General features: G+C 30.3%; 3 protein-coding genes across 6 annotated transcripts in view; 1 reads left to right on the top strand and 2 right to left on the bottom strand.

Moving 5' to 3' along the window:
* Window positions 1-785: 785 nt before the first annotated feature.
* On the bottom strand, window positions 786-8,080 carry Neurl4 (neuralized E3 ubiquitin protein ligase 4). Its single transcript, XM_017899437.1, has 17 exons — window positions 7,898-8,080; window positions 7,155-7,370; window positions 6,628-7,077; window positions 6,354-6,554; window positions 6,065-6,284; window positions 5,880-5,976; window positions 5,621-5,797; window positions 5,202-5,510; window positions 4,938-5,131; window positions 4,304-4,593; window positions 3,826-4,219; window positions 3,428-3,758; window positions 3,156-3,349; window positions 2,883-3,088; window positions 1,459-2,816; window positions 1,201-1,353; window positions 786-1,139 (listed from the first exon to the last, which is right to left on the bottom strand). Exons 1-17 carry the CDS (start codon window positions 8,078-8,080, stop codon window positions 944-946), a joined length of 5,169 nt encoding a protein of 1,722 aa, XP_017754926.1. The 3' UTR covers window positions 786-943.
* A 941-nt stretch (window positions 8,081-9,021) lies between these two features.
* On the top strand, window positions 9,022-10,978 carry PIG-A (phosphatidylinositol glycan anchor biosynthesis class A). Its single transcript, XM_017899458.1, has 7 exons — window positions 9,022-9,083; window positions 9,194-9,350; window positions 9,429-9,608; window positions 9,684-9,918; window positions 10,001-10,298; window positions 10,385-10,745; window positions 10,819-10,978. Exons 1-7 carry the CDS (start codon window positions 9,058-9,060, stop codon window positions 10,885-10,887), a joined length of 1,326 nt encoding a protein of 441 aa, XP_017754947.1. The 5' UTR covers window positions 9,022-9,057; the 3' UTR covers window positions 10,888-10,978.
* A 550-nt stretch (window positions 10,979-11,528) lies between these two features.
* Window positions 11,529-12,805, bottom strand: part of LOC108547108 (GIGYF family protein Gyf) — an 8,565-nt gene continuing 7,288 nt past the window's right edge. For all 4 annotated transcript variants that reach the window (XM_017899491.1, XM_017899490.1, XM_017899489.1 and 1 more), the window contains exon 17: window positions 11,529-12,656. The gene's annotated coding sequence lies outside the window, so the exon portion shown is untranslated. The remainder of the gene's footprint in view (window positions 12,657-12,805) is intronic.

The following is a 12,805-nucleotide window of genomic DNA, read 5'->3' on the forward strand; positions in this document are numbered from 1 at the left end:
AATAATAGGAAAAAAAATAAAATACAAAACAAAATAAATAATGGTAACAAATTCAATGAATTACTGGCGAAAGATAGACACATTTGTCGTTTTCTTCCACTTATATTATTTGTATGCATTTATAAATAGAGCACATGATATTCACAAAGAAAAGTTGCGACTCTAAACAGCGTATTTGAAAATATAGTTATTACATTTCCTGAATATTTTCAATTTTGTGGGTATTTAATTCTTGAATTCTCTATGGTAGCCTCGTAATGTGACTTACAATGGTATCACTTTATTTCTACATTATACAGGTAACATATCTTTTTATCAATGCTGCGAAGGTGTGCTTAAACAAAAAAAAAAAAAAGAAAAAAATAAAACAGGTGAGAAATTTGTATCTGTGTTATTAATACTTAAAGATTTGGTATTCGTTAGGCATAAAGCTCGAGGATTAAGGTGCTTCCTTAATGTAGCAACGAACCTTCGGTGTAAATTTACTCGACATAATCCACGTCGTTGTAAACCTAGGCCAGTAGCTACATTAAATATGTAACATAATACATATGTACTATGCATTTGATATACATGCTACTGTATACTTTAATGGACTGATTATTACAAATTTGTTCGATCCACAGTCGATAAATTACACCTATCATGAACCTTTCTTTAACACTGCATACTAAATTAAAAGTAAGGTAACGAAAACCTCAACAGATTTTTACAAAACGATCGCTATCCTTTTACTGAAGTACTTAACATAGAATTCAACGTAAATATACACAGCGGAAATTCGACGGAATAATTGAAGATAAAAAATTGATTTAAAAAAATTATCTTATGATAACTATATTACGTTATATAATGTTTATGTACATTCCTCAACCTTAAACGAAAGTGTGTCTCTCACAACAATTGCATCGTGCAACGCTTTCTCACTTCCGTGTTATGTGAATTAAAATCCATCGAGGTGAATTAAGAGGGCCACGATAACTGTAGCCCCGGCTTCTTTGGTAGCCCATTTAATAGATTCAAACTGCGGATCATCACCATCTTTACTACCAGAATTGATTGTATATGAACCAGGCCTCACTAACAGCTGAAATGCCGTAGTTGCTGTCAGCTTTCTATTTGATTGAGTATCGATATATCTGTAAAACATAAGAAATTAATAACTCATAATTAATTAATACCAGGTATGGAGGTACTTACGGATACTTCTTGGTAAACTCCTCAGATGCTGCATATTTTATACTAGGGGAGAAAGCTACCTGAGGATTTTGATCTTCGGTCTTTATATTCATTGTTAGATTACTCATATCTAGTTGCTCTTTTGTCATAAGTTCACCCGTGTCCAAAATCAGTCTAAAAATAATGAATACAACTAGAGTATATGAAAAGTTGTATAATAAATACAAAGAATTATATAAAGAAGTATCTTTCATCAAATTCTAAATCCATTTCGTTTACCTGATTGCGTCCAGACGTATACCATAAAAAGCAACATGCCACTTATCAGTTATAGTATGTGGAATTTGATTGGCATTAATACTTTGTTTCAATGGAAACCTACTCCATCCAATCGGTATAGCAAATTCTGCTGGTGGTTCACCTTTTTTGCAAATTGCACTATCCCCTTCTACTTTATAACAGTTATTACAATAACACAATACATCTTCTAAAGAAAAGAATTCATCCGGCAAAACCAGTGATTTCTTCAGTCTCATACACGCCTTTAAATATTCACACTTTTTTGAAAGTATAATGTTTGTTCCCAGAGGAGTGGACGGTAACAATGGTGCCTGCAGCAACTGGAACGAAGGCGTATTGTAAATAGAAATTGTATTTTGTCCTAAAATTGTATTTCCACCAACAGAATTATCAAGAGTGTTGTTCCAAGATATGTTTGAACGCATTTCATTGAAATTAGAAGAAACAGTGTTTGAAATATCAGATGTTGCATTATTCAATGTATTCTGAGACAAGAATGTCTGAGACGAGTTTAACATATTAACAGATGCATTGTTTTGATGCAAAGAGCTTATATTATTCCCTTGACTATTAGACACTATGCTTTCATTTATCGCATTATTAGCGTTAGTATTTAAGTTAGTTATGTTACTGGTGCTGTTTGCGGTGCCATTTTTAATATTAATATTAGTCGCATTATTTATCTCTACATTTGTACATTCGTTTCTAATACTCAAATTTTCTGACTGGCTATTCAATATCGCGCTATTATTTAGCTGGTTCGAATTGTCGTAAGTCTTGTTTTTAATACTTCGTGTTGTGTCATGATTTATATCGGAATTCGAATCCAAATTATTACTGTCTGAGATACTGGGCACTGCTTTGTTCTCGATATGATTTGCTAAATGTACATTATCGTTGTTACACGTTGCATACTCTACAATATCATCGTCTTTAGCATTTGAGCTGCACTGACTCGGCACACTTGGTGAGGTAGAAGAAGATAGATCCGAAGAAGTAGCTGCGATGATGTTTTCTTTTTCATGACATTCTAAGTCTGCTTTCTCTCTTGAGTTTTCTGCATCTTCTAATTTGGTCCTTATACATTCCACAGATGTTACAGCATTGTTAATGGTAGTTGATGAGAATTGTTCCATACCACTTGTAACAATAGAAACTTGTTCACACTGCCCATACAGATCAAATACACCATAAATATAAGGGGGTAAGTCTGTTGCAGCTACACCTTGATCTACACCATTAATAATTAAATGTAATCTGTTGTCGTCATCGATCAATAAACCTACTATAGAATTGGAGTGAAGACTTTCCAAAGCAGCTCCATACTTCGTTTTTACCTAATAATAATATAAAAATTTATTAATATACCTTTCACGACTTACATCAATTTAACGAATACTTACCCTAATACCATTATGTGATATCCAGTCACTACAAATAATCCAAGAATGCTTTCTAAAACCAAGTGCAGTTAAAGGAAAATTAGCTTTTTCGGGTGAAATACAAGTTACACCACAGTAAATATTAGAAACCCATCGTTTATTCAGTTTCTCTATTTTTACCAAAAAAGGTTTGCCTTTTATTAGAGGACGACTAGACATTACCACTCCTTAAAAACATAACATAATGTAGACTATCAAAATTAATACTTTTATATGACTAAGAATAAATAATACCTTGATTATAACTTGCAACTCTTCGTGCAATAGTTTTAGTTTCAAGCTGTATGTTTCTACCATGATTTTCATGAAACTCGTAATTCCAATCGCTTTCTCCGACTAATTGAGCTGCTGATTGCGTTGGCGTGAGCGTAGCATTATTTAATAATTTTCCTTCAGATACATCTATAGATGTGTCCATTCCAGTCTCACTAAATATGAAACAACAATACTGTTATTTTTAAAAATTAGAAAAAGATGTATACTGAATATAATTAACCCGAACATACTTTCGCAAAACTTTGACAAAAGGTGGCATAGGATCTAGCAATAATTCCAAAGAATCTTGCAATCTCAAACTAGCATTTGGAGATACCGCATTATTTTGTTGTTTACTACTTGTTATATCTACGGCCACTGTACTACCAAAAAGATCAATCACAGCATACACCATTTCTGGTATACTTGTTGCTGCTATACCCATGTCCTCTCCATTTATATAAAACTTTAAATTACCCTCGTGCGTACGTTTCATTCCAATTTTATCACCAACACGCAACCATTCCAAACTTGGACAGTAATTCATGCATAAAACATAACCATTATGTCTTACTTCATTACCTGAATACACAAAATTTTAGTGTCATAAATAGTATAATGTATATTACCAATTTTATTCTAATATTACCTGTTAAGTACCAAGCATCTGCTGAAATAGATCCTATGCCAGGTACAAGGTTCATAGATGATAACCAATTTCCACTTTCATTTTTCACAACACCTATCCTTAAACAGCCGCTCCATTCCCGCGCAACTTCATGAATGGCAATTTCGAAAAGTTCATTATTTTCTAAAGGTGCTTCACTTAATAATATAGCATTATTGTATTCTCTACACCTAGTCGCTAATGTTTTATCACTATTTAATTCAACATTTAAGCCAACAGATTCATGAAATTTATGCATTATTTCTGTTTGAGCTTGAAGTTGAATTACAGATGTAGGCTGCTGACTAGTACTGTTTTCTGATGGCAAATACTGTTGTGTCATTGCATCTCTACGTTCTGGCTGCACGATTGTAACCTTATAAATTAACATATATATGTATTACAAATAGCATATATTTTTTATTATGTTATATTTACAAAAATATATCATTTGACATACCTGAACACATTGTCCATACAATTCGATCACAGGATAGACATATGGTGGTACACCTGTGCAAGCAGGTCCCTGATCTACTCCATCTAAATAATAATGCAAACTACTATCTGAACATCGCATCATGCCAATGCGATTACCTTCTAGCAGTTTATCTAAATCACAAGTATAATTATTCCTTAGGATAAGACCATCTCGCATAACATTAGATCCAGACAACATCCAAGTATCGTGATCTATATCCGTCATTGTAGATGGAAATTCCAATTCATCCGGTCTTATAAGAGTTACACCTAAAAAATATTCTTGTACTGATATTCTTAATAAACAAAAATGTTCGACAATAATAATAATAATAATAACAACAACAACAACAACAATAATAATAAAGAAAGAAAAAGAATAAACGTTTTTGGTTATACACAATTGCACAAAAAACAAGCAGTCGAACCGTCAGAGAGATAAAACAGACCGACGACTGAGGCGGCACGCATCAAAAAACAAAAGAAAGAGTATACGGGTATAGTCAAATGATGCCACTTATCGATACACTGAAAAAGATCACGTAAGGACATATGACCTCAAAACAGGTATTCTGATAAGTAAGAAAATATAAGTCTTACTGTAAAATATATACCTGCTTCAATTGCACCTGTCCACCTATCAACCATTTTGTCAATTGTTACTTCAAACATTTCTCCATCACGCAATGCACGATTTGCGATCACGATAGCTTCATTAAATTCTCCTAAAGCTCTAGGCCTCAACGCAGTCAATCCATTATTTATTATTTTTGCATTTTTGCTATGTATATGATGAAACCTCAAGTCACTGTTTAAAAGAAGTAATTAATGAGAAATATTTTCAATTGTATATTTAAGAATGAACAGTATTTACGAACCTATACAACGTTGTATTACTAAAGCTTGAATTGTTTGTAGTAGGACTATAGAAATCTGTACTATCAACTATAGTTGCCTGAGCCGCTTGCCCATAAAGATCTATAACACCATAAACTTTCTCAGGCACGTTCATTGCCGCTGCTCCTTGATCAACACCATTCACGTAAAAGTGCAATGTTGCGTTATCCTTTCTCATTACGCCTACACGATCCCCGACTTGCAGTCCATCAAGATTTTGACCATATTCATCTATTATGGTAGTACCATTGTGCACTACTCCATTTTCTGTCATCATCCATGTGCCGGATCTGCAAGGGATATGACCACCTTCGAGCAATAACACGGGCGATAAACTTAACATAAATTTAAGAAAATATATATATATAATAACAAAAATTGGAAATATTATTTTACATACCTAACATTTGTCATAGTGAAAGGAAACTCCAATTCAGTTGGGGAATGAGTAGTAACGCCTATTTCAATAGATCCTGCCCACTTTACTACAATTTTGTCCAATCTCACTTCAAATAATTCATTTGGTTTTAGTGGTCTTGAAGTCAATACAACACCATTGTTGAAATCGTCCATTACGCTAGAAAATAATGGCACACGGATATAAATACTTTACATTTTAGTCAAATTTCATATATATTTTTAAATAAAGTTTTATTCACTTAGGCCTATGTGCAGTACGTCCATTATTAATTACTTCAACATGAGTACCACAACATGTATGAAACATGAGTCTATCTGGTGGTTCTTCTTCTGTTTCTAAATAATAAAGGTACTTAAAAAGTTTATTATCACATTGTATGGTAAATCATTAACAAAACAAAAAGTACTAATACTATACTTTTACCATTTAAACCTTGTAATTGTAATGTGTTTCTTCTAGTAACTAAATTTTGTTCTTCTCTTTCATCACGATCGACGATTGTTACTTTTACCGTCATACCATACAAATCTATAACACCCCATACACCTGCAGGTACTTTAGCAGCAATACCTTGATCCAACCCATTTATTATATAATGAAGATTTCCATTGCTTCGTCTTATCATGCCTACTCTGTCACCTTCCTAAATAAGTTTTTTATTGTATCATATGTAATATAAAATATTGTTACTGTCATCACATTTCTTAATTACCCTTAATTCGTCTAAATTAAATTCTCCATATTCACGATATGTGCCTCTTCCATTCACTAAAATTCCAGAACCAGACATCATTGTTGTTCCTGACCGCATGTTAGTCATTGTTGCTGGAAATTCTAATGCCGTTGGACTGTGCATTGTAACTCCAACTTCTATACTACCTGACCATTTGTGCACAAGCCTATCAATTCGTACCTATAGCAATATAATTTGCAATAAAATATCTTGTAGAAAAAATTATTCATTATCTTTCATCTTCTTTATCTACCTCAAATAATTCATTATCTCTCAATGGCCTATGAGTCATTACTACTCCATTATTAAATTCATCTAAGGGTCTTCGTCTTTCTGCAGTTCTGGCATTATTAGACAACTTTGCCAGTGAACCAACTCTTTCATGAAACCTTAATCTATCTTCTCTAATAGCAGCAGGACTTGGATTCTTGGGTAAATTAACATTAACATTAACATTTAAATTAACATTCAAATTAGCGACTAGATTAGTTGTTGAGGAATTAGATGCTTCTTCAAGAGCATAATCGTTATTAATTTCAACTTCATCTTTTGGTTCATTACATAAAGCAGAAGCAATTTGTGGGTGAGTTATGGTCACTTGCACACAATTACCATATATGTCTACAACTGCAAAAATACGTTCTGGAATATTGGATACAGCTACTCCTTGAGAGACACCATTGATATAAAATATCAATTCATGCTATAGAGAAAAAATCAATTAGCGAATAAAATAATTTATTAAATAAAGTATCAAGATATTAATACATAAAGACATACATTAGATGTCCTCATTACTCCTAAAGTACTTCCTTCTTCTAATTCATTCAGATCCATCCCATACATTTCTACTGTTCTTATTCCATCATGCATTATGCCAGAATCAAACATAATCCATGTTCCTTGACGTAAATTAGTGGCACAAGCTGGTAATTCTATTACTTCTGGATCACACTCTGTTACTCCAATTTCTATACTACCATTCCATGATGTCATCTACATAACATTATTTAAACTTGAGAAAAAAGTAATTCAATATAAGATGATTAGTAATTTATGCTAAATTTTTTTATATTTTACTAATACTTTTTATTGTGTATTAATATATATACATACACATAATAAAATAAATTTATATATATATATTTATTTATATACTTTTATATGTATAAAATGTATATATATCTACATATAAAGATAATTATTTCATACATTTTAAATTGCAATATATGAATATATATTAATCTTAAATTTAATAATATGAAATTTAAAACAAATCGTTTAAAAAAAGGAGCCAAAAACAATAAACAAAATATGAACGTCTGATTTTAAGTACAATTTGATTTGCTAATGATACATTATATGACAGTTTTAATAAAAGTATGGAACATATGTAGATCCTAAATAAATGAATGATAAATTGAAAACTTTAAATCATCAACATTGTAAACAACGTTTTGACAGATGCGAGTACTAGCAATGCACTAACAAACTAGACAGGTTCAAAGGTTGCGTTTCGGTACCTTTTTATCGATGCGAACTTCGAAAAGCTCGTCATTTTTAAGTGGCTCCGCGCTGAGAACTAATCCAAAAGTATATTCTGAAAAATCCCGTATGGCCGTGCAATTGTTGTTTGTTAAAGTTACACGATGACCGCATCGTTGATGAAACATGTCGACCATTTGTTGTGCACCAACCATCGACATACAACCAAACCATTCATTGCCTTCTCCTTTCCACTATCTCTCTGTCTTCCTTTAACGAATGCTTCTTGTATATATTCTATCTCGTTCTTTGTTGTGTCTCTCTCCACACGCAGTCACGAACGGTGTAACTATTGTAACTATATGGATAAGATAGAAACGGATATATACATACTTTGCAATAACCACTATTTTAATATCTTTTTATTAAATAGTGGTAATCTAATGTAGGATTTTTATTTTGTAGTTTAAATGGTAATGGCAATATAATATATAATAATCGTAGAGATTTCTACCATTTTGGAAATTTAATTTATAATATACCATAAATTTTGAAAACTTAAATGCTTTAATTAAAATAATAAATAAACAAAATATATTATTTCTGTTGAATTTTTAACATTTTACAATATTATAACATGCAGCAAATTAAGAAAAAATTCAATTTTCTTGTCGACAAAATATCGATTTGCGAGATACAAACTCATTGATTTTAGTAAAAAGTCGAATCGAATATAATCGCTTCTATTCGATTTAAATGTGTGTATGTCCTTTGTTTCGTCTTATTAGAAATAATGAGGTTGTAGTAAATTTATCTATGTTGAAAGTATTTAAAAACATGAAGATTTCAACTTTTTTAATTAAAATGAAAAAAATGGAAAATATTAATTACATATGTACTATAAAAATTTTTGACGAGTTATATAACCTTATTTAATTTTTTACGCGTATAAAATTAAAAAATTTGAATTTTTCATTTTGAAAGATAAAAACAATTGTGTGATATAGTTTTGCTTAGTAGTCAACTAAGAAAGCTATCTAAAAAATTTATAACATGGGAAATTTATTGAAAATAATCTAGTTGCACGTGTATTAATGTGCAAAAACTTTCTAAATACTTTAGATGATTTCGATTATATGAATTACTAATAGTATGTATTATCTTATTAGATGAGTCATGTTACAATTCTGTTATCATAATGAACAACATAAAACATAAAATATGGTTTGTAATTACATTAATAAAAAAGAATATATTCTTTATTTGGTAGAATATATTTCTTTATTTTTTTTTTTATAGTGCAAAAAAATATTAATATTTATTTAATTTTGCAGTATGGTGTCTGATTTCTTTTATCCTAACATGGGTGGTGTAGAAGAGCATATTTTTAATTTATCTCAATGTTTATTAGGACGTGGACATAAAGTTGTAGTGCTCACTCATTCCTATGGTGATAGAATTGGAGTACGTTATATGACAAATGGTCTAAAAGTATGTTCAATATAGAATAAAGTAATTAAAAATTAAAAAAACAGTTATATGTTAAAAATACATTGTTTCATTTTTAAGGTGTACTACATTCCAGTAAAAGTATTCTATAATCAATGTGTTCTTCCAACAATGATTTGTTCTATTCCTCTTATTAGATATATCTTCCTAAGAGAAGAAATTCAAATAGTACATGGTCATTCAGCTTTTTCTGCTCTTGCTCATGAAGGAATGTTAATTGGTCGATTGATGGGACTAAAAGTAAGCTGCTTATTACGCAACAATAGAATATATACTATTCATATGTTATATTGTTCCTGTATGCTGGGATTTTAGACTATTTTTACAGATCATTCACTTTTTGGCTTTGCGGATGCATCTGCAATTTTAACAAATAAGTTTTTAGAAATATCATTAGTTGATTGCAATCATTGTATATGTGTATCACATACTGGAAAAGAAAATACAGTATTAAGGGCAAAGGTCTTAAAAGAAAAAGTTTCTGTTATTCCAAATGCCGTTGATACTACATTATTTATGCCTGATATCAGTAAACGAGATGATAATTTTAGTAAGTTATTTTCTATTTTTATATTTATATGTTACAACAATAATGTGTATAACATAATAATGTTGCTTATTATTTATTATAGTTACGATAGTCATAGTTTCGCGATTAGTATATCGCAAAGGCGTCGATTTATTAGCTCGCATTATACCAGATTTTTGTAGTCGGTATCATAACATCCAATTTCTAATTGCTGGAGATGGCCCTAAAAGATGGCTCATAGAAGAAGTACGTGAACGAAATTTGTTACAACATAGAGTCACATTACTTGGAAGCATAGAACATTCCCAAATTAGACATGTATTAAACAAAGGACATATATTTCTGAATACAAGTTTAACAGAAGCATATTGTATGGCAATTGTTGAAGCTGCATCGTGCGGGTAAAATATTAATTAAGATTTTAACATAACGTCAAAAAAAGTTATCTTTATTACTTATATAAACAAAATCTTTCCATTTGTTATAGTTTACAAGTTGTTTCAACGAAGGTTGGTGGTATACCTGAAGTATTACCACCTGATTTAATTTATTTAGTAGAACCTACTGTACCTGCTCTCATTGAAGGGCTAGAATCTGCTATAACAGACTATAAAAAAGGTAATACTAAATGCCCATTTGAAATGCATAAAAGAATAAGTTTATTTTATAATTGGTTTAACATTACTAAAAGGACTGAAGTAGTATATAATTTAGTAAAACAAGAAAATGAAAAAAATTTGGGTCAACAATTAGCAAGTTATGTTCGAAGTGGAGTATTAGCCTACCTACTTGTTGTATCTTTATGTTATATTATTTTACAAGTCCTAGAAATTCTTGTACCAAGAAAGGTAAGTTAAAAATCCTATAATTAAATATAATTTTTATTACTAGTTATTGATATTAATAAGCAAATATTTTTAGTACATTGATATCGCCAAAGATTATACCGAGATTAACGTTATACATCCTCGAGAAGGAAAAGAGGAATAGTATTTTATTTCCAAGACATTGGATACCAATATATTCCTATCAATATGGTTGTTAATAATATTAATTTTAATAAACCTTTCTGTACAAGAGGTCCACCTGACTGTTTACAAGTATACTTCTTTTTGATAAAACTTTCATGTTGTATAAATGTGTATGTATGAGAAAAAAGAAGTACAGAATCTAAAGTACAAATACAATTGTTTAAAAAAGAAATTAAACTTATGTTAAATTGCTTTATTATTAATTTTCCTATCTTTACAAACAATTATTATTCCAAAATTCAAAATGATTTCAAACAGGATTTTAATTATTATATTATATTACTATATATATACATCTTATTAATTGTTATATTTAATATATAATCACAGTAGTTATTCATATATATTAAATATGTTATATTAATTATTCCTCTCTTTATATCAACTAGCATCACACTAATTTTAACGAAATAAAAAGTTTTAGTACTGAAAAAATAAGAAGGTTAGATTGAAAATATAATAATATTTATTTTATTATGCTGTACGTTAGATACAATAATAATTATTAATACAATACCAATGATCTGTTTTTGTCTATTTAATTATCCTTGTATTACTGTACATTTATCTATTTATACATAAATCTTTCATGTACGGGTCTACGATCTTCTAAGAATCCTTTTTCTAGTATTAAAAGAAGATCAATGACCCTTAATTAACAACCATTATAATATTAAGAGCGGTCAGATCTGTCGCAACATTTTCCGCACTTATAAACAGAGTATTCGTGCCACTTTGTCCAAATATTAGTTCAATTAGAAAAAACAAGAAAAAGAAATCAATATTCTTCAAACAGGTGCTAAAAGTTTTCTCCTTTAACTCCTTGTTAGGGGTGGGACATTTCATGACATGTATACTTATAATTAAAACTTTACAAAAGATACTGGTTTTAAATATTGCATTAATTAAATCTTACATAAAATTCTTTGTTAGATATTTATCGTTAGATTGACCTCAATATATAAGAAGGCTATGCCGACGAAAGTGAGATCCACACGTAGGCACACGCAGTAATCAATCTGGAATTTCCTTATGTGCTATGTAAATTTTTCAAAATCGACAGTACATGTTCCTAACATTACATAAACTTACTTTCATATTTTGTCGGTGCAAAACAGGAGAATGGAAGATAATTTATTTTCTTTATAAACTGTATAACATGCAAGTACTATTTTTTTTTTTTTTCAAATATATCATTGTATTCAAAGTGTTAATAGAGAACAAGAGCTTCATTTTCTTCACAATGTCACTACCTTGGAACACATAGTTCCTTTAACACATTTCTTCGTTTATGATAACTTTACGTAAACGAGACTTCGGAGTAAGGAGCGTTTCATTTTATAATACACAATTCATTGTTCGAATTATTTGCATTCAATCGTTCAGTCAAAATATTCGAATTGTTTGCATTCAATCGTTCAGTCAAAATATCATTAGTTTATTCTTAAAACATAGTAGCGAAATATAATCCAAGGCAAAGTTGTATCGCCATCGTGATGTTGCGATAAAGCAAGAAATCCATAGGATTTATATATCGTACTTGGTGCATTCGACACAAGCAAACACTGATGCACCCCATCAACACTGTGCTTGATCGATATTCTTGTGATCACAAGCACACATTAACAACTTATTTTTGCTTGCTGAACACCTTCATGAGCACATATTGCTTTCAACTGCGATGTTTCCGCGTGTACGAGTTATCGATCGGCATAATTTCTTTATTTACTGCGATGAAAGTGAAATATTACAAAACATGTCAATACTATATATGTATATAGTATGTATACATATATACATATATACATACATACATACATACATACATACATACATACATACATACATACATACATACATACATATATGTGTATATA

The sequence above is a fragment of the Eufriesea mexicana genome, unplaced genomic scaffold (assembly GCF_001483705.2).
Source record: "Eufriesea mexicana isolate 0111107269 unplaced genomic scaffold, ASM148370v2 scaffold933, whole genome shotgun sequence".
NCBI lineage: Eukaryota > Metazoa > Arthropoda > Insecta > Hymenoptera > Apidae > Eufriesea > Eufriesea mexicana.

Bases quoted from the DNA above. Each gene is read 5' to 3' on its own strand.
- Neurl4 (XM_017899437.1), bottom strand. From the start codon at position 8,080: ATGTCGATGGTTGGTGCACAACAAATGGTCGACATGTTTCATCAACGA. The intron at 6,285-6,353 runs GTAATTAAGAAA...AAACTTATTTAG, and splicing joins TTAATTTAGACGAATTAAGG to GAAGGTGACAGAGTAGGCAT. The intron at 1,354-1,458 runs GTAAACGAAATG...CATTATTTTTAG, and splicing joins ATACGTCTGGACGCAATCAG to ACTGATTTTGGACACGGGTG.
- PIG-A (XM_017899458.1), top strand. From the start codon at position 9,058: ATGAACAACATAAAACATAAAATATG. The intron at 9,351-9,428 runs GTATGTTCAATA...TTCATTTTTAAG, and splicing joins ATATGACAAATGGTCTAAAA to GTGTACTACATTCCAGTAAA. The intron at 10,299-10,384 runs GTAAAATATTAA...CATTTGTTATAG, and splicing joins GTTGAAGCTGCATCGTGCGG to TTTACAAGTTGTTTCAACGA.